This window comes from Pseudoliparis swirei, chromosome 23 (assembly GCF_029220125.1).
Source record: "Pseudoliparis swirei isolate HS2019 ecotype Mariana Trench chromosome 23, NWPU_hadal_v1, whole genome shotgun sequence".
In the NCBI taxonomy this organism is placed as follows: domain Eukaryota; kingdom Metazoa; phylum Chordata; class Actinopteri; order Perciformes; family Liparidae; genus Pseudoliparis; species Pseudoliparis swirei.
Genome location: NC_079410.1, coordinates 20,820,562 through 20,846,637, shown reverse-complemented (window position 1 = coordinate 20,846,637; position 26,076 = coordinate 20,820,562). Strand labels below are relative to the sequence as shown.

At 40.6% G+C, this 26,076-nt stretch overlaps 1 protein-coding gene across 1 annotated transcript in view; it reads right to left on the bottom strand.

The window, feature by feature from the left end:
- LOC130188617 (protein shisa-8-like) overlaps window positions 1-26,076 on the bottom strand; it is a 107,500-nt gene that overhangs the window by 56,226 nt on the left and 25,198 nt on the right. Inside the window, exon 4 of the mRNA XM_056407021.1 lies at window positions 13,422-13,534. Within this exon, the coding sequence (XP_056262996.1) occupies window positions 13,422-13,534 (113 nt within the window). The remainder of the gene's footprint in view (window positions 1-13,421; window positions 13,535-26,076) is intronic.

The following is a 26,076-nucleotide window of genomic DNA, read 5'->3' as shown; positions in this document are numbered from 1 at the left end:
CGTGTTTTTACTCTCAGTGTGTTCTGAGTGACAGTGTGTGTTACCTCAGTGAGGGCTGTGCAGAGTGTTTGGCTGCACTGAGCGTGTTTTGAGCCATGTGTTAAGAGTTGTGTTGCTTGGAATGAGTTTTGCAGGTGATGTGAACTGTTTAGCTCAGGTGACTGTTGGTAGTGCAGACTGTAGTTCGAGTTTTGCACATGTGACTCCAGTTGTGCCCACTGTCGTTTAGCAATCGGAAAAAACTGTAATAGTGGAATCGGCCTATACATTGCCATCATAAGGTGTTAGTCCTGCTTAGAGGTGTGGCGCCACAGCAACGGGAATATTCAGACTGAAACACCTCCACAACCAAATGGATTGACACACAATTTAATTCACATTCATTTTCCCCAGAAGATGATGCTCTCACTTTTTTTAAAGTTGTGCCACCATGAGGTTAATTTGAGTGGTTTTGAGTATCCCCCCACCAAAATTTCGGGGCCAGGGCCAAACGGATGATGAAAGACAATAACCACCCGGCCACAAACTGTTCACCCTTCTACCGTCAGGCAGGCGATACCGCAGTATCAAGTGCCGCAAACAGACTGAGGACAGCTTCTTCAGTCAGGCCATCAGGCTGCTGCACAAGGACTGAGACCCTCATTAACACTATACACCAGAACATATTCTGTGAATATCTATGGCCACGGTGTATATTTTATTACATTGTTTTATATATATATATATTGTATATATATATTGTATATATATATATATATATATATATTGTCTCAAAAAAGTGTATATTTTATTACATTGTTTTATATATATATATTGTCATGATGTATATTCTATTACATTGTTTTATATATATACAGGACTGTCTCAGAAAATTAGAATATTGTGATAAAGTTCTTTATTTTCTGTAATGCAATTAAAAAAACCAAAAATGTCATGCATTCTGGATTCATTACAAATCAACTGAAATATTGCAAGCCTTTTATTCTTTTAATATTGCTGATTATGGCTTACAGCTTAAGAAAACTCTAAAATCCTATCTCATAAAATTTTAATATTTCCTCAGACCAAGTAAAAAAAAAGATTTATAACAGCTGAGTGTTTGTCAAGGCTCAGGAAACCCTTGCAGGTGTTTCGAGTTAATTAGACAATTCAAGTGATTTGTTTAATACCCTACTAGTATACTTTTTCATGATATTCTAATATTTAGAGATAGGATATTTGAGTTTTCTTAAGCTGTAAGCCATAATCAGCAATATTAAAAGAATAAAAGGCTTGCAATATTTCAGTTGATTTGTAATGAATCCAGAATGCATGACATTTTTGTTTTTTTAATTGCATTACAGAAAATAAAGAACTTCATCACAATATTCTAATTTTCTGAGACAGTCCTGTATATTGTTAATACTTTCTTCTTTTTGTGTGTGGATATTGTATAGTTTATTCTCATTCTTATTCTTTTTTAGTCTGCTACTGCTGTCGGGTGTTTTGCACATAAGAATTTCACGAACCGATTATACTTGTATAAAAGGGGATGTGACAATAAAAAAAACTTGAACTTGAACACACACACACACAAGCATCTTTCCTCTTCATGCACACGTACATATATTAGCAGAACATCTATGCCTGAAGATACTGTCTATTGTCTCATATGCTGTATGCATTTTAAACACGTCCTCTACAGCCGCTGCAGGGGTCTACGCGTCTTGACGGCAACCAAACAAGAGCACAGAGATGCACATGATATGATCCTGGATCAACCAGAATTAAATTGCCTAAAGACATTCATTTACAAGATCAATCAATAGAAAAGTGATGCTGTGTATCTGCAGTTGGAATCTTCTTAAATACTCCTCGTACAAGATAAAATAAATGAATAAAATCTCCATGTTTCCAGAGTGCTGTGCAGGAGGACAGGAGGAGTTTGAAGGTGAAAGCCGGGAGGCATTAGTTTAATTATATTTTACGTAAATAATATTTCCCAACATGTATGTCTCAATGCAGGGACACAACCCTCTCCACACTGCGAAGAATATAAAGAGATTGTCATTTGTAATTAATAGTGGAATCGGCCTATACATTGCCATCATACGGTGTTAGTCCTGCTAAAGGTGTGGCGCCATAGCAACGGGAATATTCAGACTGAAACACCTCCACAACCAAATGGATTGACACACAATTTAATTCACATTCATTTCCCCAGAAGATGATGCTCTCACTTTTTTTTAAGTTGTGCCACCATGAGGTTAATTTGAGTGGTTTTGAGTGACATGTCTCAGGAACTATTGGCTCCATCATCGCCCACTCAGGATTAACTGGAGTCACTTTGGTGAATCCCTAACTTCCCATAAAGCGCCAACATGCGGTCATAATGTTAATGCATCCAACACGTTGTCTGTGACAGAGCAGCTGCAAAACAAATGACCTTCCCATTCATTCATAACTGAATAATACATACATATGCTTTAGAGTGCTTTAGAAGATAATCCTGAATTGGTTGGTTTAAAGGTCGGCTGTGTGTTCTTTATCAAGGATTTCAATGGACGCTGGTCACAGCAGTGACCGAAGTGAGCTGATCAATAAGGATGTGAACAATACGAACACGATGGCACTAAATGAGTCAACGTTAGCTGTGGTGTGTCTGGAAATAACTGAATGGGTGAGTTTCGTGCGGTTGCAAGTAGACTTGAGTGTTAGTTTGGTTCATTTTGGGACTTTTGGAGACGACATAATTTGACGTAGTATATAGCTTCGCTTCCGTGCCGGTACTCACGTCTAATCCTCCAAACTTTGAGCATGTTAACCGCCATCCAAGTCCCTTAAGGTGGTACAGACCGACTATAAACAAGGATGTATTGGTGTATATCGTCATCATGCAGAAACAAAGTCAGGTCATGTGTCAAATCATTTTCAAGAGGGCTCGGGTCATTTTAATGCCCACATAGACTGTATATACTTTGACCACAATTCTAATGTTCGGATTTGAATTCATAAGGATAACCACTGAATAAGCCACAGAATGATATAAAAACCTAATAAAAATGATGATAATAATAAGAGAGGGGAGGGGAAGAGTGAAAGTACAGATGTAAATGACGGAAGTCAAACACTTGTAACCGGGATGCAAAAAAGGATCTGAGAATGTTCCTACCTTTCCATGTGACTTTCTTCACACTGTTTATCACTTATATTTCGATTTATTCTCTGACCTTGTGTCTTGTGACCTGCCGCTCTGTCGGTCCCAGTCATTGTTTTGGCGGCTCACTAAAGCCGTAATCTGTCGCTGCCCTGGCTTATTAATAAGCCTATAGGTATTCCTCCTCTGTGAGTTGGTTGACTTTCAGCAGATCTTCACAGAACGAGGACGAATAGAGCGGCGCCTCCATGTCCACGCTCGCTTTTTGAGCTCATTTATTTTCAGCCTTGTTTTTTTTAATTTCATTCATAGTTTCTCGTGCAATATGGTATTTATTCTCATTATTTTACATTTCCATCATCCAATTTAGATGTCTCTCTTTATGTTCCCGTCATGCACGCTTTTGTTTTCAACTAACTCATTCTCTTTTCATGTTTTTCGCTGTATTTTCGTCACGTTGCCTCTGGATTTTGTCCCTGCAACCCCCGAAAATCTGCTTTCAACTCCTAAAAACACCAAAAGGGGCATCAGGTCTATTTATTGTAGCTCTGTGTCATTTATGGGTGACTTTAGAAAGATGAGGGATCAGACAGCTCAGACTGCAGACACTGGGGCTGTGATTTAGAGAGAGTGAAAGAAAGAGGGAAGATAGATGAGGAGGGCACTGAGAGATGACTCGGAAATAGCGGAAACAGAGAGAGAGAGGGAGAGAGAGGGAGCGACCTCAAGGGAAGCAGGGCCATGAGCAGAAAGAAGGCGGAGGATTGGCGGTTAATGAGAAGAGCTGGAAAGGCTGAGACTGGAAAAGAGATAGTGAGAGACGAAAGCCAGAGGATTATCAGCCGGATTTACACCTGGTTTACCAAAGCTAGAGTCAGAGGGGATGCATCTCCATCCGACCGTAGATCTGGTAGTGTGAAGGCTACATTAATTAAACCTCCACTGCCCCAAATGAGTCCGAGACAGATACATACTTAACCCTCCTGTTACCTTTAGGGTCAATTTGACCCCATTCAATGTTTAACGTCGGTGTTCTTTCGGGTCAATTTGACCCCAGGCTGTTTTTCACTGTGTCAAACATATAAGAAATATCAACTTTTTTATATATTTAAAGGGCTATTTAGGTAGTCAACAAACAAACATAAAGTACCTCACACTTAAACTTGGGAAACAATATTAATTCTAAGAATTTTTTGGAGGTTTTAATTGCTGGGGTCAAATTGACCCCGAGGGTAAAATATGTCAGTAAATATAAAGGTAACAGGAGGGTTAACCATTGAATGGGGTCAAATTGACCCGAAGGTAACAGGAGGGTTAACATTCAAGATGGGAATGGAAAACTCATCCAAATACAGTGTCAATTTAACACTTAAAGAGTATATTTTAACACTCTTACAACTTATGGTCCCTTATCTTTAGAGCATTAAGGAAAGAGTTGTTATTTTACGCTACACTGAGAAGTATTAACCTACCAGAGATGTGTTAACTCTGAAATGTTATAAATATTTTCAATGTTACTTTATATTAAATTAAATTTACAGTTGTATTGACTTACATTCATACAGCTAAAGGAGCAATTCAGGTTTCTTCAAGGACACTTGGATTATGACGGGGATTGATCCACCAACCCTCTGATTGAAAGACGGACCTGCCAACCACTGACCCACAGCGGCTCTAACACCCTGTTGATAGGATGTTTACTGGCTTTGAGTTAATGAACTCTTTAATTCTACTGTGTAGCTTTTGACTCGGACACGTTAGCCGTCTGCAATTCAATATTTCAAGACACAAAAACAGCTGGAGTGTAAGTTGAAATATGATATTATAGAGTTATTCTAAAATGTTGCTTTTGCTGAAATATCAACATTTGATATCAAAAAGTGATTTAGAGAAACTTACTGCAGTCTTTCCAGAATTAAAATGCATGTGATGAAACTCAATTTGAAAGGAGAAGGAGGGGGCGGAGCTTTCCAGAGTAACAGTGAACGATGTCATCACTGGGGTTTTACTCTGGCTCTAGTTGTAATGGCTCTGACAGTCAATTCACTTTAACAGTGATGTTTTAACACTCAGGAATTAACTCTAAATATGTACACCAACGCTGGGGGCTATTTACTCTTGCTAGTGATGTAATAACTATGAAAGAGATAATATACGTTGATCCTGAATTTTTAACACTGGGGAATTTACTGTGTAGGAGAGATATAGAAAGCCAAGGAAATTCATGTGAGAGAAATATGTAACAGAGACATTTTAAATTGGTGTTTTTTTGGATATTCAGGTTTTTCTGGTGCGTCAGTATGGTTTTGGTGGAAGGAGAGATGTATATGTAATTCGGCCTGAGGGGGAGAACAAGTGTGTGTGTGTGTGTGTGTGTGTGAGAAAAAAGTTAGTTGACAGAGAAGATACATTTACTTTGTGTTCAACAATCTCAAGTTTTCAGATATTGTTTGTCGAAAGTCCTTTTTACGAATAGATGATATACATTCTGAAGGGTTTGTTGTGTACATGGAGAACAAAACGCCCGACAGTGGCTCAACCCGACTGACAACTGGAAGGGCAGAAATAGACAACGATCCCTCTGAGAAACAGTAGAATAAGAATGGAAGAAACCTCCTGCCATTGGTAAAAACAAACAAAGAGTCAAATATGAGCCGAGCTGAACAGGAACAGCGTCTTTAACGGCAATGCACCAACACTGTTGCATTGCCGTCCCTGCAGCTTTGCTCGATTATCAACTGTGAGTTGACAGTTCCTCTGACATCTGTTCAAGTTGTGGATTTCTGGTTGTTTACAGTTATATTACGGCATATACACACACACAGACACACACACACACACACACACAGGCATCTCTGTTGCTGTATTACAGCGGCCAATTCTGGTCTAACACATCCCTTGATTCCATCAAATATGTTGTGTTTTGCAATATTGTTTGAGGCCGCAGTGGCCATCCACAAGGCCAGCGCGGTCCGGATCAATCATTTCACGGCTCTGACGCCAGAAACTCCCATAAAGCAAACAGATTGATGGGGGACCTGGGCCCCGTCACTCATTCAGACATGGAACTGCATTGGAAGACAAGTTGGCCACCTGATGTGCAAACTGTGCATTATGTTCATGCATGAGAGCATGTTTTCATGCTTGTATGAACACACGTATACTCACATATTGTCAAAGCATATTTGCTCTGTTTGACTCCCATCGCTCCGTCTCTCTCTCTCTGTCTCTCTGGCGGCGCGTCGGTGACGAGCTCAGTGCGGATATAATTGGCACTGGCCCCATGTGGCACTGTAGTGAAGAAATCAAGGGCGCAGAGATGTAAACAAACACACTCGCTCCCTCACAGATGCCAACACACACACACACACACACACACACTGCTATAGTACGTCTTTTCACTGAACACCCATCCCGCAGGCTCCCATGATACTCATTTCCGTGTTTTGATTTCAATGTCACACCAATCCTATCTACCCCCCCTCCACGGTCTCCTGCCCTCCCTCTCCTCCTGCATCAAACACACACCTTTTCTCTCGCCTTTTTTCTCCTGCTCTACCTCTTTTAATATTCCCTCCTTCCATCTCCACCTCCCTTCCTCCCCCTTTCGCTCTGATGTGTATATTTCTCTCTCTCGCAGGCCAGCAACATGCAAATTATGCCCCACAAATGCAAATCCTTCCTCATCTCAGAAGAGACCTCCAGTGGAGACGAGGAGTCCGCCCAGCTCAGATATGCCCCACTGAAGTCTTTCCTTCCGTAACCGAGGGGCGTCTTTTGTTTGAAGGTTACTTCCTCTGAGCAGTACATGTGGACATGTGCAGTATTGAGACAGTCCAAGGCATCATTATTCAATATGATTTAATATGAAGTGGCAATACCAACTAGGGCACAGGTTCCAATGGTTTATTTATATATATATATATATATATATGTATATATATATATTATATATATATGTATATATATATATGTAGGTATATAATATATATATGTATATAATATATATATATATATATATGACTTGGTAATTCAATCACTGGTACAATAATTAAAATGCATGAAGGGTAATATTATATAGCAAACAAAGGACTCATGTAATGGTTCCATTACGGTAGCTTAATGACATTTCTACATCTTTATGCTGAAGAAGCAGAGGAAGACTGCGAGGGTTTGATTAGATTTTTCGAGGGCGCTTTTCGAAACAACAGCAGGTTTTTTTTCAGCGACGTGAATTTCAAGGACGCGGCATCATTGAAATCCTCTGAAGGATTGTTTAAATGTCAAGAACACACGTGTCTATTCTCAGCACTCATAAAACATCCAGTTATGTGCATGATGCATTTCATGTCCCCGATTTGGGAACAAGAAAAGAGAGATCACAAAGGTTATGACAATTCATCCCGAAGGTAACATATTCAGATTTAAATTTGACATATCACAGATGACAAGGTTTCAGGAGATTTATTTTGTGGTGAAAAACTTGATTTAAGTTTTGTATTTTAACTTTAGCTCTTGTAAAGCCAGTTGAAGAAGACCTAGTAGAGTCCAGTGTCGTGGTTGAATAATCTTTTTTGCTTAGGAAGGGTCCAAAATGAGTGAAATGATCCGAAAGTATCTAAGTGGCCCCCACGATGAGCTATTTGAATTCTCTAAATGCAAAAGAAAGGAGCTTAAATGCTTCCTTTTATTAGCTCCTATGGAAAGACTGGACCTTCTCCTTGCCATCTTTCCTTGACCTCGAGACATGTTCCACATTGAGGTCAAGGAAAAGTGATGAGGGAAGGAAGTTAGGAGGTAGTTGTTGAACTATTCCACCACAACCATGGTGTGTTTTTTAGGCAGCTGTCCATGGTGCTGATGTCAGCTGACAGTCATTGTTCTCCTGGACTCGTCGCTGCCGTCCAATCAGAAGCCCTGTTGGCTCGGCTGACATCAGCTATAAGTTCTCTGGGAGTATTCTCATCTTCCCATCTTCCTTCCCGCTCTTCTTCCCTGCCATCTGTTCTCCTCGTCCCCTGCCACACTTTCTTATTTATATCACATTGCCTTACACCCGCTCGATCGCTCATCCCCCCCCCTTTCATTTAATAGCTCACTCTCACTTTTTTGCACTTTTTAAAATGTTGATAATCTCTTCTTTCTTCTCGTCCACTGCTCTAGTCTACGTTCTCCTCCTTCCTTTCACACAATCTACCCTTTCTTCCACACCTCATGTACGAAAACCCCCGTAATATTTGCACTCTCTGAACAGTCAAACGCATCTTAAACTGTTTAACCCGGTCTGTGTGTAATTTGTTTGTATGTCTACATGTAACCTTCTGTTCTGCGTGTGTGTGTGTGTGTGTGTGTGTGTGTGTGTGTGCAGAGCCGGGTGGCTGTCCTCAGGGCAGCTCTCCACACCAGCGCAGAGCAGCAGCTGACCAGCTGTCTCCCTCGCAGCGAACAGCATGTTGTCTCTTCTATCTCTTCTTTCCATCTCGTCTCCACTCACCCTTCCTGCCTCGTCCTCTTTTTTTTTTTTACTTCTACCCAATTCTTTCTCACACTCTTTCTACCTTTCTTTCCCTCGCCCGTTGCTTTGCGCTGCAGCTCTCTCACACATTTCTCGCACTCTCACCCCGTTCCTCCTTTTTTAAATTACCCTCTTTTCCTTGTTGAACACGGGACGCAGATTCTTTCTTTCTTTACCTTCTCTCCACCTCTCCTCCCCACCTTCTCCCATTGCATGCCTCAGTAGTCATTGTGAAGGTTTAGTCTCTTGTAACCCCATCTAATCTTCCTCTCCTCCCTCTCTCCACTCCCCATGACCTTTGACTTTGTTCAAGAACTTCTGTCTGTCCACCTCTGTTCTCTCCATCACATCAGCTGTCCTTTGTAACCACACAAAACACCTGTGTCTTCCTGTTTCACTGAGTCACATGACCTTGATACTTTTCCTCCTTTTTTTCTGTTCTTTCTGTCAAATATGTCAGCCTCAGACTTTACATCCTATCACTTTTATCCATTAGTTCATCTTGTACATGGTTTTAAAAATATGTCTTCCTTGAAAAGGAGCACGTGTGAGCAGGAGAAGAGTCAGATAGGGAGATCACTCGTTACTCGGAGAGGAAACACGAGGATTTTTGCAGCTCAGAACTTGTACAGTGCGTTTTCATCCTGTTCTCACTGCACTCCAACTGGTGCACTGAAGCATGACCCAGTGCACTGATGAGCAGTTCATTGATATACATGTTTAGTGATGAGCATAGCAAACTGTCCGCTGTGTCTTCTGCCTCGTTCCCTTGCAGTGAATGTGAGATTCATGAGCACGCTTCCATTCTTGATGAGTATTGCCTTCTTATTGAATTGTTAGTCGATTTCTTCTTAGAAATTAGCTTCGAGAATTGCTTGGACAGGCATTAAAGTGATCATAATCTGGTCCGCACGTGTCGGGTGGATGAATGAGAAATGCTTAGGACCATTATTGTATGAACATACACGGGCAGGATAATTAAAAAATGCAAAGAATAGAGAGAAAGAAAAACAATGTGAAAGAAAGGAAGTCAGATTCCAGGTATATGCAGGTACACGGTGATGTATGTAGTGTGGCTCAGTGGTCGGACGGATCGTCCTTCAATCAGAGGAACGGCGGTTCGATCCCCGGCTCTGCTAGACCATGCCGATGTGTCCTTGGGCAAGACACTTTACCCTAGATTTCGCCCGTAGCTGTGCCTACGGTGTATGAAGGTGAGCTACTTCTGATTTGCAGGTGGAACCATGGCTCCTCCCGTCAGGGTGTGAATGGGTTAATGATGTCATGAAGTGTTTGAGTAGTTGTAATATTAGAAAAGCGCTGGACATGTACAGGTCCATTTATGTCACTAACTATGATTAGAATAAATAATGTAATACAACTACATATGTATAGACTGCACTTTAGAACATCTTTGTCTAGGCTATTAGATGAAATGGAGGGTGACCAAAGTTAATAAATCATTCTCAGGGGGACATGAATGTGGGGGGACATTTTTCTCTGAGCCAAATTTGTCAATCTTATGGTGGCGAAAAACGACTGCAGAATCTATTTAAAGACAACATTCAAAGTGTGGTCGACATTCAAGAGCTTTTTCCATTGAAAGACAATCATGATGTCATTATAAATGTAATATTTTTCTGTAGGTCTTACATCATTTTGTATACTGCTGAGAATTCTTTTGGATGAGCCCTAAAAATGGATTCATGGAGAGGGAGAAGCATTTTGTGTCATCTCCAACCTCCTTTGAAAACTACTTTTACTCTAACCTTTGAAGTGATATGCGTTTCATCTACATTTAGAGTTGACTTTCTACAGTCCTCTCTCTCGTTTTCTCTCTGTGTCTTTCACTTCCTCACATCTCTCCATTGTTCTTCTCTCTCTGTCTAAGTGGACTGGGGGATTAAATGTGTTTAATTAGGAGGAGATTAGACGGCCGACAAAAAAGGGATCGCCATGGCTTCATTTTATAACCTTGCTTTCATCACCCTGTGCCCCCATTCAACCCTGACACACACACACACACACACACACACCCACACACACAGACACACACACACACTAACATACACACTCTTTCCTTCATGTGGTCGCCCTTTTTACCCCGCCCCTTTATACTTATCACAGCCTTCTATCTTCTCCTCATTGCTTGAAAAAACAAACATCTTTTTATCATTCAATTCATCCTCCGACTTTTGTCCTTTGCTTTTTTTATTACCCAGATCGGTATTGTACTTGTTCATAATTATTCCTTTTGGTGTAGCATAAGTGCTGTAATATTACTGTATATAATATGACCATGCATTGTATTTTTTGCCATTGGAAGGGCAATCTATATATACTGTATATATATATAATATATAATATATATATATACATATATATAATATATATTATATATATGTATATATATATGCAGTAAAATTCTATTGTCATTTCCTTATATCATGCAGGTATATAATGGCAAGAAAAATGTGAAAAAACACAAGATGTAAAACTTTAATAAACATATAATATATAATAAAGCAAAAATGTAAGAATGCTATCACATAGAGTAGATAGTATACTACCTGCTTACGGTATTGAAATGTGTGTATACCAACACAACATAACGTGAGAGAGCAGAGGAAGAATAGATATAATAGCAAGGGAAGAAAGCAACAGAAAATTGGAGGCAAAGCAAGACAGAAGAAATCAGAGTGCTAATAAGCGCAGTGTGGGGTGAAAAAGAGGCCAACAACGTGTTGATTGCAATGGTGGGAAGATGAAAGTCTGGGAGAAAGCTTCAGCACTTTCTTTTTGTCTGTAAGTGTGAACATCCTGCATGTGTTAGTGTCTGCATAGGTGATGGTGTGAAACAAGAAAACCTTACACTACAATAATTAATATATGAACATGAGCATATGACACATCTGGTATCGCTGTCTTTATCGGTGCATGTATGTTTTAAAAAGTACCTGATAGTATATGGCTTCATGCGTGAAGGCAGATTTCCACCAGACTTCAGTGGTGTACAATAAAAGCATCAACCCCAAATATTAAAACAAGCCTGTCTGCATACTAGTAAAACATCTGGAACTAACTCACAGTGCCTCCTCTGCGCCTGATGGACCAAACAGGGAGGCAACAGGGACCTTAAAACATGCCATCACGCTTGTCACAAAATGAGCCCGCAGGAAACACGCCGGCTAATTGGAGTCTCAATGCAACGAAGAAGCACTGTTCTTTGTTTAGCATGTGTGTGTGTGTGGTCAAAAGACAAAGATGGAGACAGATGGGTCACACACGGTGTTCCCTCTATGGGTTCTGAGCTGGAACACAGCTAATTACATCTTAATTAAAAATGACCTGTCTGTCCCTGCTGTTTGGCAATGGATGACAGATGTGTGCGTATGTGTGAGTGTTTATGTGTCAGACAAACAGCAGGAGAAAGTGAGACTTAAAATATGATTCAATATACACGGGATTTTACACTCGTCAGTGCATGTATTGGGCCTGCGGTGCCTTCAGTGTCTCGTGAGCTCAGTGCTGCTGTGTTGCGTCTCGGTGGCTGTTGAGGCTTTGTCCTCTCCATTAATCCATCCCCTTGTTTCTAAATTGCTCTCGGCTTTAAGGGTCGTTCAAAACCAAACGCGGTCCTTGGCATCGCTGTAACCGAGGCGTTACGCTGCGTTCACATCAAACACGAAGCAGATGTTTGCTGGTTTGCGACAGCGGTACGAACCCCAAATACACAGCTGTGATATAATTGCAATATACAAATAAAAAGGATGACAAAAGACTACATAATGATGTAGATATTAAAAAACAATTACATAGAAAGTCAATGCAAATACGCAAATGTCTCATTTGTGTCGTTGGCATATTTGCGATTTTACAAAGACCTATTAGTGTTGAGATTCTCCTCCTGTTGTGACTGTAACCCAGAGCTCTACGTGGTCCTCATACATCGGACAGAGACCGGACCAAACTCTGTGACTAAATGTAGTTTATACAACATGGACTGTCTACGGCACAGGTGTCAAACACAAGGCCCGTGGGCCAAATCCAGCCCGCCGCATCGTTTTATGTGGCCCCTGACAGCTTGAAAGACATGCGATCCCCTTTTCTTAAAGAAATTGAAGAAAAATTTCCCGTGCTTTTATTTTGAAGGTTTCAACTTAAATGGATTTATGTTGTACTATAAGAGACATTTTCTTATGTGCAATATTTCTACACTAAAATAAACAATAATCAAATGCAATGAGAGTTATTTAACAATATGTTCGTTGAGTTTATAAAGTGTTTCCGGCCCTTTAAGAGGGCAGCCATGATGCTGATGTGGCCCACGGTGAAAATGAGTTTGACGCCCCTGGTCTACGGTATTAACAGTAATGTTGCTGCCGTATTTCTGCCAAGATGACGTTCTTTGGAGGTCAAACAATGTGCAATGCACTGATCGAGCCAGACTCCATAAAAATAAAAAAAGTTTTTCGAGAACCCGAGAAAGTATGGCTACTATACGCATGTTGCTCCGAACCAAAATGTACGTGGTGGTGTCATTTCATGCCAGTGCATGCTTCCATAGATACAAAGGGTATCGATTAGTACCCATCAGTAACCCATAAATGGAAACAAATTAAAATAAACATTTGGCAAATGAAGTACTCTGATGGTATCAAATGATAAGTGTGGCTCGTTATGTCAGTAGCGGTGTCGTAGTTTCTTCAGCGATACCCAGCCCTAATGCAAACCCCTGCATGTGCACAGACACACACATGGAGCACTGACCGTTGTTGGAGCGCAGTGATCTGGCGGAGATGCCGTTGGTCCCGATCGGATGATGAACCCCTGAAGCGTCCACCAGGCCGGCCTCCGGCTGCTTCATCAGCTCTGTCAGAGTCCTGGAGGGAGGAAGACACACATGTACTCACTTACTACATCATCCTGCATACAAACAGAACAGGAGAACAAAGTGTCCTCATTAGTGTTAAAGACAAATATGATAGAAGATTTAAAAAAAGAAACAAATGTCCATGGGACATAACGTGAAAACTCCATTATTAAACGTACCCAAACCACTTAATGTCTCTATCTGAGGACAAAGAGAAGCGTGAGGCAGATTGTTCACGTCTAGATAAACAAAGCCGAACAGAATACCCTTGGAATTAAATTCAAGAACGTGGAATGGAGGGTGAAAAGAATGAGTCTCTGGATGTTTGCCAACTGGGAGCATCAATCATTTATATATATAAAAAGAATAAAACAACTTCCCCTTCTTGCCATCTTTTATTGTTTGATGCCTTTGAACAAGTTTTGATGCGTCCTCAAAACTGGGACACAGGCAGGAAACAGCCTCCCAGTTAACCCCTTCAGAGCGAGCAGAACCTGCAGCCGGCATATAGTGCATGTTTTTTATCAGACAATACGTCGTAGATTGTCTTGTTTATTCCGTGCAACATTTGTTTTTTATACAAGAGGTAGTTTCAGCAAAGTAATGGCATTTGTCAAAGTGTGTCTCATACAAAGCTGCATCACTGTCACATGTGGAATTGCAGTTTAATTGTTTCAGCAAACCGAAGAGATATCACTGAGTTGGCGACCACATTTGCTATTATTTGTTTTTGAACAAAGCAATTAAAAAACAGAAGAAACCTGCTGACTTAAAAAGCTGTATTCTATTTCCACCTCTCCGACCTCATTAATTAGTTCAGAAAACTTTCCAGTATTTGCTCACATTAAGGATTAAAACCAGTGGAACGCTCCGCGTCAACGCGTAGCCGCTGACAAGGAAACTATAGCAACACAGTCAAGAAATCATCTGTGACCTGAGAGCTGCTATCAAGAGACACATCAATATTTCCTCACTGTTAATCTCACTGTTGAAACGCTCAACTCTGCCTCCTAAAATGCAGGAGAGCAAATGTCTTTTTATTAGCCCGCTGTGAGGCGATTGCCCGTGGTCATGGGAGCAGTATGCATAAACACATGAAGCCCTGTACGCTGGAATGCAGTTCAACACAGTAGACTGGCAATAGGCACTTTGCATAAAGTGCCAGAGTGAAAGTTTATTTTTTGATGCCCGTTTGTGTAATTTGAGGCGAGAAAACTAAATGAAAACGATCAGCTGGTATTTTTTCTTTATGGGCTATTTGTCCACCACAAAATATGAGAAGAAATCAATTCAGGAGCTCTTGAGGAAAATCCACCAGAGACAGAAACTAACAAATGAACTGTCGGGGTAGAAACATGCTCTCCTTGGCGCAGGAAATTAGACGGTACAATTCAATTTCTACTAAACACCAAAGGAACGCTCACCGATGCTGGGGAGAGTTCAAGTGACTGCACAGCACAGCCCCAAATCTGAAGTACCACGCAGGAAAAAAACTGAAAATTAATTGGTATTTCATTCCACTCCCTTGACATTCTTCTCACTGCAATGGTCCCATTATCCGATCCTCAGCTGCTCCAGTGGACTGTGGTTGTACTGGGCAGCTCCCTGGTGAGCATGTGAAAAAAACCCGGCTCAGCATAAAATGTCCTTAAATTAACATCAGGAGGAAAATGTGATGATATGACAAGTCATCTCCTCTGGCAAATACTGCATATATATATATATATATATATATATATATATATATATATACTGTATATATATAAATACTGTATATATACTGTTTATATTTATATATTTACTGTATATATATACAGTATTTATATATATACAGTGTATATATATAAATACTGTATATATATATGTATATATATATGTATATATAATATATATCCACATATATATATATATAAGGTTCTTTATTTTCAACTGAAATATTTTTTATTCTTTTAATATTGCTGATTATAAGAAAACTCAAATATCCTATTTCTAAATATTAGAATATCATGAAAAAGTATACTAGTAGGGTATTAAACAAATCACTTGAATTGTCTAATTAAAAACACCTGCAAGGGTTTCCTGAGCCTTGACAAACACTCAGCTGTTATAAATCTTTTAACTTGGTCTGAAATATTAAAGAAAATAAAGAACTTATATATATATATATATAGCTTAGTAATGGAGTTTATTCTTTAAACCACAACATTTGAGGTTTAAAGGATACAATGAAACTCATGAAATGAGTGCATTAACTGCCTTTATGGGCAATAAATAGCCATAAAGTGTGTCCTCATAGTGTGTAGCATGGGCAGTGTGTATCACAGGAGCCCAGATGCTCTACATGCATCTTAATAGCCCTTTTTCAGTTTCTGCTTGCCAGCCAATCCATTGCCTCTCACCCGTCTCATTAATATCTGTCCACTTACATTCCCTTCCTTCATTTGTCTTCCACTCCCCCAGACGCCGATCTGTAGGCTAAACCTCTCGTCACTCTCTAACCCCCCCCTGCCCACCCGCTCTCTTGCCTTCGTCCCCTCGAGAACGATTCCAAGCGCCACTGTGGATCGCTTGTTGTTCCCTACACCCTAAATCTCCCTGGAAACATCTTCTATTTATTTGTCTCCTCTTCTGATCCTCATCTGTCTTATCGTCTCAACTTCCTGCAATCTGACTCAATTCCTCCTCTTATCTCTGAATTAACTGAATTGAAATTGAATCCCCCCCCCCCCCCGCTTCTTCGACCCTTTTTTTGGCGCTACAAGCCTTTTCTCTTTTATCTCTCCTATATCTCAACTCTCTTTCATCTCCTCCTAGCACCTCCGATTGTGGCGCTCTCGCGCGGTCACATCGTTGTGTCTGGTCCGTCTCACCCTTTGGCCTAATTTCTATTTCCTCCTTCATCTTCACTTTCTCTCTTCCCCTTTAGTATTCTCAGCCCTTCCTCCCCCGTTTCTTTTCCTCTCCCCGAGGAAACTGTCACATAAACTATTCTAACTTGCAGTATTAGCACTCGTGAAATAATCCAGAGTGATATGAGGACATCAAAGCCTCTCTGTTGGTGCACACACACACACACACAAACGCAATCAATAAATGACTCCAGAAAATAATAAATAATAAAGTAATCGCATGCGTTTACAACCCGCTTTCATCCCAGCCTTTCACCACATTATTCTGACGAATGGAAAATCGGCACCGCTTAAGTTGAGGGGAAACTCGAAGACTGTAAACCCTGAGATCAGAATAGCATCCACACCGTCTGCATGTCGTGGGATGACATGCAGCACGTCGCACAACACACACGTCTAGCACAGGCCCACACACAACAATGCATTCAATATATACCACAGGGACTCTAAATTATGGAACTGATATTCAAACGCAGTCTTTTTTTCTAAAGGATTTTTTCCCTTTAAAACGTGCCAAGTGTGAAGCAGTTGGCTTTTTAGTCTGTCGGTTGTATAATGTGACTCTGGGGGAGCTTTGTCCAACCGTTGAGTCGTTTAAGGGTTGTGTTTAGAGAAACAAATGTGTGACCGAGAGCATTCGTCACCGACCAGGTGGCTAAAGGGAAATGATGCTATTGGTAGCATTAAGGGACGTGTAGGATTTATTGATTTCACCGTTTAGCCAATAAAGTGCTGCAGGAATGAGACATAAACCCCAGAAATTAAGTCAATTTGTTCTTTGAATGGATTTTGGTAGGAGGATTTTTTAAATTTTTAGTATGTATGATTGTTATAATGTTATTGTGCCCCAATGACAAAGTTAAGTAGCAGCACCAGTCCAGCGTGCACCCTGCCTCTCACACAGACCAGCATGTAGTTTTCCACCCCAAAGTCAAACTACAGTAATGTAATATTTTTATGTGTCAATTTGTCACGTTTTATATATCATTATTTAAAAACAGCTGCTCTTATTTTCTGCCAAAATTGCAATATTTTACATGACCTACAACAAACTTAATTTATTCCCTTATAACATTACCAGGACCTTTCAAGGCTATCTCCATGGCAACGACCATCTTGCGGACTGAGAACTTTGTCTGTTGTGGCCTGGGGGAGGACGACATACCAGAACACGCACACACGAACTTTCAATAATACTGATTTGCATTCACTACCCCCCTCCCCCCATCCCACGCCTTCGCCTGCTTTTTACCCCCAGTGTGACCGGACGGGGCTGTGGCTGGCGCTGCTGTGTTGGCGCCGGACCGGCTGGCTGCTTGTCGGTGCTGGTTACCTTCTGCCCCCAATGGATGGGCTTAGATCACCCAGTTGTTGGATTACCTCCCCTCCCCCCTTCCTACTCGTTGCAAGTCATGTCTAAAATGTATGTGCTTATGTGCTAAGGTGTTTTTTTCCTGCTCCCACACTGTACCCCTCTCGGGGCATAGTCGGGGGGTTGGTGTTTTTTCTCGCCTTCTTCCCTCATGTTATGCTGTAATCTTTCATCCACCCTTTCTTGTAATTTCGATGCTTTTGTACCTGTACTCTGGCAAACGACAAATAAATATATCAATCAATCAATCAATCAATCAATCAATTCTTATTTTTATAGTATGATGAAAAAGGCTATTTAGCAAAAATGCTTTATTCATATGGAAAGTGTCTGTTGTTTTCTAGATTAGGTATTGTTAATACATTTCATGAGGTTTGCGTTCACACAATAACAGATGAGCCTAATTTCCTGCTAAATGACTTACTAAAAATCTATTTTCTCTGTAATGTAAGACCGGATATGAATTAAATAATGAACAGATGTCTAGAAACATAAAACAAAAATGATTCAGCCAAAGGCTGTAAATACATCCGGTTTTAATCCTGTGTGGTGGAACTCCAGGAGAACTCCACAGAAACATATCTGGGCAGGGTGACAGGCTGAACGCGGCCGTGACCGGGTGAGCACGGAGCGGTTTGATTCCACATATGTTCGTGTTTTCTGTCAAAACGGAGGCTGGGGAGGATCTTGCCGTGGATCTGGAACAAAGAGGCGGATCTCTGTCATCCCACGGACCAACAGCGCTCATCGCCTTCCTGCTAACATGAATTAAAATCACAAAATATACCGAGCAGCAGTCATCATGATATACATAACATTCACACTCAGTGCATTAGTTACTGTGCACTTTAGCTAATGCAATTAAATACAACAATCAAGTATTAAAAAAAAGTGATAATTGATGGTGTGTATGTTCGCTGCTGCATGAGATACTCAGAAGAACAACTCATCAAATGGACTCAAAGCACGAGGACTGAATGTGCCATTGACCCAGTAAGTGTCCTCCGGGAGAGCAGCTCGCCTAACGGCTGCATCAGCTCATGTAAGCACTTGTGTTGTGTTATGACATAACAGTGAAGTCAGAAGGGTGATCAAGGGTCCAGCACACTTGCTAATTTGTTTGCTGCGTGCAAATCTGCAAATGCACATCAATTGTGAAAGATTTCAATCTGCAAGTAATAAAGAAACACATTTGGCCAACTCCAGACGGGAGGAGAGGGCGACTCTCTTTTCACGGTCAAGTTGAAAATCAACGCTGTGAAATCAAATCACTCACAACCCGTACAGTTTGTGTTCAAGTAAATGTGCACTTTTTACTTTCAATTGTCAAAGTGTGTATTCGTTCTAAAAATAACGTGAGAAAAACACCCCACGGTGGTGTAATAAGACATTCAGCATTGTTCTGCACACACACACATTTACTCCTCTGGGTTTGTAACACAGCAGTTTGTAGCTGAACCACTCTTCACTGTCACAGCAGGTTAGTTTATATTACAAGGCCCCCCCGCTGATGAATCCAGGGCCCTGAAAGCGAGCGTGGGGCCGCGCGTCGAGATACAACCCCGCTGTTTTTCAAACAGGGGCGGTGTATAATCGTTTGTGACGCGGCTCCACGCCCGACCAACAAACACACAAAGACAAAGACACACGCCCGCACACGCACGCTGAGAGAAGCTTCAGATCGACACACGCACACACACGCACACACACACACACTCACAGCTGCCGGCATCCCACCTACAGCTGTGCCTACAGGGAGTTAACAGATGCCACATCGGAGTGACTCACCTTTCATTCTCATTGGTAGTAAACTAGAAGGGCTACAGTGGGAGGGGATTGTTTATCGTGTGGTTAACAAAGAGTTCATGTTAAATCCTCCGAGGCAGGGCAAGGGAATTCATTATTAAATTAGCGAGGAGGATGTATAAGAGCTTATAACCACGTGTGTGTGTGGGGGGGGGGGGGGGGGCTGTATTTTCACTGTCCCTTCTCTCGTGTTTCACTATTAATCAGATATGTGAGTTCCCGTGACGGAAAACAAATAAACAAATGAATAAGCCGTCAATTATCGGATTTCTTGTTGCAATATTACATCCTGTGGCTGAGTGTTTTGTTTTCATACTTCAACAATGATGCAATTAAGTTGGTTTTCATTCTCGTTCACGTCGGTTGCAATGAGCAGCTTTTTTGAAGAGTGTTGATTGTTATGTAAATTTCGTGAAAGTTCATTGTCATCGCTACAAAACCGTTGCCTCTGAATGGGTGATTTGAACTACAGTGTGTGTGTGTGTGTGTGTGTGTGTGTGTGTGCTTGCTGTAGTTTATCTGTCCCTACATCTCTCCCTCCTCTTTGTCTCATGGTGTTATGAAGTGACATCGGCAACACTCTCCATCAGTACTTCACTGCACTTTATCTCACCACCGCTGTCATAGAGAGGCAACGCACACACACGCACACACACACACACACACACACACAGCCAGATTCCCACACAGAGATAGGAGGCTAAAGGGACACTGCAGTGGCACATGTGGAAGCATGTATTATCTCATAGGGGGTCTGTTACACTCGTCCCTCGGACACACACAAACATTTGCGTACAGGCACGTACGCACACACACAGCGAGACACAGAGATGCTGCGGCTGCCAGATAGTGCACCCTTTTAGGCTTGGTACAGAGCCTGGATCTGTCTCCCACCCTGCTCTACCCCTATTAGAGCTGACAGCTGCCAAATAATGTCCCCTGGCATGGCTGAGCGCCCGCCATGCCAAGGCCGGTTTGTGTTCATGCATCCTAGCCTTTCATCTACGTACACAAGTGTGTTTACTTGTGTATGACCTCACATGGGAAGAGCGGTTTGAACCAAAATCGTTGGCTTAATATTCACAAATAGAAGGACACTTACTAAAATGATGTGTGATGACAAAGTGTTCATTTCTGCCTTAGTTATGAGGCATACACATGTTTTACAGATCAGCATGGCACACGCCCAGTGGATCAAAACTAGAATGAAATGTTCTTTTTTTTTTTCACAACACAAAATAAATAGTAGCTTTTGAAAACGAGAACTAAGTCTTAATATTATGCGCTTTGGGCCTTGAACGTTTCTATACGAAAGCAGTTTTTACTTTGTTCATCATGTCTGAACGAAGGTCACGGCATGTTGTCCGTCATTAGTGCTCCTCTCTCATCTCCATTTCATAATGCTGCAAAAAAAAGTACAGAAATGATCATAAAGATTTTGGGGGCGATTTTGAGTCACAATACTGTTCCCTCGTTGAGTTACAGACCACGGTGCCTGGACTGAGCAGTAATAATAATAATGATAATAATAAAAAATGAACAAATTCAAAGCCAGCATGCTGGAAGCCGCGTGAACCCGTTACTGGCAGCATCCCAGCGCTGAGGCTCTTGTGTTGCTAACGATGATGTCACAGAAAATACCATATGTCAACCTCTGAGTCACAGCCTGCACTCATTATTTTTGGTCCGTCTTTATTTTAGAAACAACAAAACGCACACACGCGCAAAGATGCACTCTCCTCGAGGGATTTGTTCTCAAACATTCATCGGCGTGACGCACACACAACCCACGCATGAGTGCACCGACACGCAGACACACGTTTGTCAGCAGAATATGTATCACCCTGTGCAGCCTTTGACAGTGTTGGGGGTACACGGGTACTCAGTATGCGATGATCCCTCCCTTATCCATCATTACACCGAGATAGACAGAATGTTATTGATCTAATTGATCAGATATCTATCGATGTCTAAAGCACTCATTAGGAAAGCCCGTCGGGGACATCGTTACAGGGGCCCATCCGGTAGAAGAGATACAGTAGATATACACGACCGTTCAAAAGTTTGGGGTTATCCAGACAATTTTGTGTCTACCATGAAAACTCACTTTTATTTATCAAATAAATTGAAAATTGAAGAGAAAATATAGTCAAGACATTGACAAGGTTAGAAATAATGATTAATATTTGAAGTATAAATTGTGTTCTTCAAACTTCAAGCTCAAAGGAAGGCCAGTTGTATAGCTTATATCACCAGCATAACTGTTTTCAGCTGTGCTAACATAATTGCACAAGGGTTTTCTAATCAGATATTAGTCTTCTAAGGCGATTAGCAAACACAATGTACCATTAGAACACTGCAGTGATAGTTGATGGAAATGGGCCTCTATACACCTCTGGAGATATTTCATTAGAAACCAGACGTTTCCACCTAGAATAGTCATTTACCACATTAACAATGTATAGTGTGTATTTTTGATTAATGTTATCTTTATTGAAAAAACAGTGCTTTTCTTTGAAAAATAAAGACATTTCTAAGTGACCCCAAACTTTTGAATGGTCGTGTATATTTGTTTTATCAAATATAAAATTCAGCACTACGCGCTACCAGTCCCAGCTGTGGAGTCACTGGTACAGCTGTCTGTCTATAAGGCATGTGTAGTTCTTTGTTTGTTTTTTACTTGTGGTGTTATATGTATTTTATTATATTTTAATGTGTTGTACTCTCTGGACCATGAGTCTGTAATAAAAGTTTGCTAGATTGATTGATTGATATACAATTGTTAACTAAGCTAATATTATTTAAACCAACATGTGGCTCTTTTTGATAATTAATAATTTCCTAATTCAAATTGAGAACATTTAGACATGCATGTTCCAAAGTACCTTTATTTTAACAAATTTAGATTAAAAAGAGTTTCCCATAATTCATAGCGGTAGACTCTGCATCTTGAATTACAGTGTACGGCTGAATATAACTCGATTATCTACCTTCATCCAGGCCTCTGATGCAGCCATTGAGATCGACATTCCAACCATTCATCCTTTTGACACGGACGATGGGATCAATGCACCCTTTTCAGAATCAGAAACCGTTTATTGCCAGGAATGTTTACACAAACGAAGAATTGTTTTTGGCGGAAGGTGCAACATTAGACATGACAAACAACAATCAACGCGACAGCAACAGTGCAATGTGTGTATTAACTTAAGTATAAGATAAAGTGCTCGGACAACAAATAACGTGAAAGTGTTTAGGTGTGTGTTTCAAGAGACATGTGTGTTTAAGTTAAAGTGTATGTTACATGTGACGTGTGTTTAAGTTAAAGTGTATGTTACATGTGATGTGTGTTTAAGTTAAAGTGTATGTTACATGTGACGTGTGTTTAAGTTAAAGTGTATGTTACATGTGACGTGTGTTTAAGTTAAAGTGCATGTTACATGTGATGTGTGTTTAAGTTAAAGTGTATGTTACATGTGATGTGTGTTTAAGTTAAAGTGTATGTTACATGTGATGTGTGTTTAGGTTAAAGTGTATGTTACATGTGACGTGTGTTTAAGTTAAAGTGTATGTTACATGTGACGTGTGTTTAAGTTAAAGTGTATGTTACATGTGATGTGTGTTTAAGTTAAAGTGTATGTTACATGTGACGTGTGTTTAAGTTAAAGTGTATGTTACATGTGACGTGTGTTTAAGTTAAAGTGTATGTTACATGTGATGTGTGTTTAAGTTAAAGTGCATGTTACATGTGACGTGTGTTTAAGTAAAAGTGTATGTTACATGTGACGTGTGTTTAAGTTAAAGTGTATGTTACATGTGACGTGTGTTAAGTAAAAGTGTATGTTACATGTGACGTGTGTTTAAGTTAAAGTGTATGTTACATGTGACATGTGTTTAAGTTAAAGTGTATGTTACATGTGACATGTGTTTAAGTAAAAGTGTATGTTACATGTGACATGTGTTTAAGTAAAAGTGTATGTTACATGTGACGTGTGTTTAAGTTAAAGTGCATGTTACATGTGACGTGTGTTTAAGTAAAAGTGTATGTTACATGTGACATGTGTTTAAGTTAAAGTGTATGTTACATGTGATGTGTGTTTAAGTTAAAGTGCATGTTACATGTGACGTGTGTTTAAGTAAAAGTGTATGTTACATGTGACATGTGTTTAAGTTAAAGTGTATGTTACATGTGACATGTGTTTAAGTTAAAGTGTATGTTACATGTGACATGTGTTTAAGTTAAAGTGTATGTTACATGTGATGTGTTTAAGTTAAAGTGTATGTTACATGTGACGTGTATTTAAGTTAAAGTGCATGTTACATGTGACGTGTGTTTAAGTAAAAGTGTATGTTACATGTGACGTGTTTAAGTTAAAGTGCATGTTACATGTGATGTGTGTTTAAGTTAAAGTGTATGTTACATGTGACGTGTGTTTAAGTTAAAGTGTATGTTACATGTGACGTGTGTTTAAGTTAAAGTGTATGTTACATGTGATGTGTGTTTAAGTTAAAGTGCATGTTAAAGTGACGTGTGTGAAAGTTAAAGTGTATGTTACATGTGACGTGTGTTTAAGTTAAAGTGTATGTTACATGTGATGTGTGTTTAAGTTAAAGTGTATGTTACATGTGACGTGTGTTTAAGTTAAAGTGCATGTTACATGTGATGTGTGTTTAAGTTAAAGTGTATGTTACATGTGACGTGTGTTTAAGTTAAAGTGCATGTTACATGTGACGTGTGTTTAAGTTAAAGTGCATGTTACATGTGACGTGTGTTTAAGTTATGTTACATGTGACATGTTTAAGTTAAAGTGTATGTTACATGTGATGTGTGTGAAAGTTAAAGTGCATGTTAAAGTGACATGTACTTTTTTTTTTATGCCTGTTATGGATGCGCCCACGTGGGCCCATGCAACACGCACATGTCCTGTATGGGGAATAGCATGCTGCGGTCAGGGCAGCATTGATACACGAGCAGTGAGCCCTCGATCTTCAGTGCTCTGCGACCGGCTCTGGTAAATAGAGTTCGATGACCTTGGATTACTGGCGACGCCAGTGTGCTGGTCGTCCGCTCAGTGTGCCGTTTTCTGGGTTTCGGGAAGGTGGGACACACACACAGACTCGCACGCTTCAAAAGAGACTGCAGGATGGATAGATGAATGGGACATCTTAACTCTGCTCATTTTGGATGCAGTTGACATGAGCGGTTGGCAGCTCTGCTTCTCCCTTGTGCCATTAGTGGATGAGGGGATGCAGCTGGTCAGCACACACTTTGAGTGGACACTCAGGAACGCCTGATTCACATCTACAGATCCTATTTCGGGTAATGTTAGAGCCACATCACGTCGGATTAAGGATCCGCTAACCTTTTTTTCTGTTGAACGCAACTTTTTTCCAATCAATATATGGAATATAAAACACTCAAACTGTCAATAACGCTATCCTGTCTGTGTGCTGAATGTGAAGCTATCCAGGCAGCAGCTGGTTAGCCATGCTCAGGATAAAGTCTGGAAACCAAGGTAGACAAACAAAAACCCCGGCCAAGAAAGGTAATCAGTGAGCTTAAGAGAAGCTGCGAGGGGAATTTAGTTTTCCTCCGACGGAGCCAGGCTAGCTGTTTCCTGCCCTTTCCTGGCTTTCTGCTGAGCTAAGCTCACCTGCTGCTGGCCGTAGCTTCATATTTGGCGGAAGGTTATTGGAGTGATATTGTTCATCTCAACTAACTTTTAGCAAGAAAGTGAAAAAGCTATAAACAGCCACTGAAACATTTTTCCACAACCTGTATACATTCTACGTCCTGAGTTTAAAATGCTTTAATAAACATGTTATTACAAAGGGCTCAAAGGAAACGACGATGCATTTTTCATTTCCAAGATGCTTTTTCTTCCCATATCTTCCTCGACCACTTCTTGCTTTTCCTGTCTTATTCCCCATACTGAATATGACTTCAGAAAACAATAACCATGATTCACTTTGACTTTAATGTGCTTAAATTATATGTTTCTCAAAAAAGAAGCCTGCTGAAAAAAAATTCAATCTATTCCCATGTCTTCCACGTCCCGGACTGACAAACGGCCATTTCAGGGAATTCTAGGTCGGAAGTCGCTGTTAGGCGGTGTGGAAAGATTGCCAAATAAATCAAGATGTGTGTGTAATACTATGTCAAAGGTTTGGGACCATGTTCTGCACCCATGAGAGGTTCAACATCAGCCTCGTACTGCAATGGGTGATCCAGATGTTTTAGTGGAGCCGTCATGTCCAAATGTACACAGCCTGTTGTAACCCGGTGTTATCTTTTTTTCTTTCCTGTTGCCCTTAATCTCCAAAGACTAAATCAACTGTGTGGGATCACGGTAGTATTGTTCACACAGTTCAAACAAAACAACTCAGTGCTAATCCGTTTGAGGCCGTACAATAACATCGAAGCGATGCGATGTAACACAAAGCAACACTGTGGAAAGCTTTTGC